The 2202-nt window shown below is 39.8% G+C and overlaps 1 protein-coding gene across 1 annotated transcript; it reads right to left on the bottom strand.

Annotated features, from left to right (window-relative positions):
• On the bottom strand, positions 1 to 648 carry LOC141607124 (uncharacterized). Its single transcript, XM_074426483.1, has one exon. It carries the CDS (start codon positions 646 to 648, stop codon positions 1 to 3), a length of 648 nt encoding a protein of 215 aa, XP_074282584.1.
• Between the last annotated feature and the right edge of the window lie 1554 nt (positions 649 to 2202).

Raw genomic sequence — 2202 nt, 5'->3', positions numbered from 1 at the left:
CTAAATTAGGAAGAGGGGTAATACCGATAATTTGTGATCGTGCGTATCAAACCGTGCATCCAGACCCATGAGAAAATCCCGAGCCCGTTTCTTCTCTCGTTGAGCATCCATTTTGGTTACCCAATAGCAATGGTAGGGATTACAATCACATGTAAGCAGGGGATCAAACATGAGGATATCGTCCCATATTTTGATCATTCGACCATAATACGACATCAAAGTTTCAGTCGAGCCTTGACGACACGCAATTAACTCGGCTTCTAATTGAAAAACGCGTGAATCATTGCCCTGACAGAAACGATTCTTGATATCGAGCCATATTTGCTTCGCTTCTGGTCGGGTCGAAATGGTGCGTCGTGTGTTTGCTTCGATGGAATTGAATATCCATCCTGTGACCAAGGCATTCGTGGCCCTCCAGGTGGAGAAATTAGCAGCGGATTCAGCAGGTTTAACGGTGATTCCGTCGATGTATCCCTCCTTCCCTTTTGCGATGAGTGCAAGATGGAAAGAACGGGACCATTCATCGTAATTAGACCCATTGAAAGCGATTTGTGTGATATTCGACCCGGTATTTTCGACTTGAATGATCGAAAATTGTTGTTGTTGTTGAGCAGAATTGATAACTTCCGATACTTCGGAGTTCGTCATTGTTTGAGAAAGAGTCGAGTTTTATTTTGATTTCAATGAAGAGGCAGAGGAAAAAAAATTTCTACCCTGATACCATGATAAATTGGAGATTGTATATAACTTATCAGTCTGTCTCATTGAAGACGGACACTATCCGTCATAAGCTGAAGACGGATAGTGGTCCTCTCACAAAATGCAAGTGGGGGTATCCATTTCCCCCCACTTGCACTATCCATTTGCATTTTGTGAGAGGGACACTATCCGTCTTCAGCTTGTGATGGATAGTGTCCGTCTTCATTGAGAATTTGTAATCAATATATATATATAAAAGAGGCTTTTTTCAGGCAATTCTAGAGTCTCCAACTATTCTAAAACACCTAAATAATTTTAAATTAAATTAATAAATTAATATTATTAAAACTAAATCTTAAAATTATTTTAAAAGTTAAAAATAAATCTTAAAAGATAGAGACTTTGATAAGACGTCATATTTTTAGTGAGATAGAATTCTACATTAACTTAAATTGGTTATATATGCATAAGACTAAGGAGTCGTCCCTATTATATAAACCTGGTTATGCAAGATAACGTCATATGGCTTTAATTTTCCCTAATGCATTATTTTTTTTTTATTTTTTTTTTGTTTGTGTGTTGATCTGGAAACAATGTCAATGTCGTACACCCACCCACCCACCCAAAAATTTGATGATTTTCCATCATTCTACAATAGTTCTCAAAGCCGTCCTCGCCTAGCAGAACACCGATAACAGTCACAGTGCTTCCAGATTCTATCACGATCAAGACAACGAGGGCAATCACAACGCTTAGGGAACTGCACTCTTACAGAGCCAACAGTCCCACCAAACTTGGAATCCTTTTCATTGTGTGAACACCCACCATAACAATAACCAAAATTTCTCGGACGCACATCCTCATCATCATCATCAGATGTCCCTGGACATTCACCAAGCTGAACATCCTCAACCTTTTCACCGACTTCTTTGTTACAGTCCTCTGTAGTTTTACCCAACTGAACATCCTCGACTTTTCCTTCCTTTTCTTCGTTACACTCCTTTAGGACGTTATCCAACTGAACATCCTCAGCTATTGTGACACCATCCTGGAAAAACTCCTTCAAGGTTTTAGCAAACTGGGCAGTTTCCTTTACGGTTTTGGTAACATAGGCATCATCAATCTCAGAAGACCCTGCTGTGAGGCATCTTTACTCGCCATGCTTAACTTCTCATACTTATTTAAAACAGTATCCCCATTCAAAGTTTCCAACTGCTCAGGAAGAAACGTGAGATGATTTTGTAGGCCTCTTGTCAAATGTAGACCAGAAGGACCATTATCAGTAGCCAAGCCATCAGTCACATCATGGCACAAGCTCTCTCCAGACGGCACACAATTAGGGTTCACCAATGATGTTTGTGTCTCCTGTTTTTTTAAAAAGCAATATCAGTTAACAGCGTATTTGCAGCAAGGTGGTTCAGATGTAACAAGATTATGAACGAAACCTGGATTTCAAGAGCATTTGATGCCTTCCTATAGCCGATGACAAGTTTGCCTCCAGGA

The sequence above is a fragment of the Silene latifolia genome, chromosome 10, assembly GCF_048544455.1.
Source record: "Silene latifolia isolate original U9 population chromosome 10, ASM4854445v1, whole genome shotgun sequence".
NCBI classification, from domain to species: domain Eukaryota; kingdom Viridiplantae; phylum Streptophyta; class Magnoliopsida; order Caryophyllales; family Caryophyllaceae; genus Silene; species Silene latifolia.
Note: the sequence above shows the minus strand (reverse complement) of the source record. Positions and strands in the feature narration are given on the sequence as shown.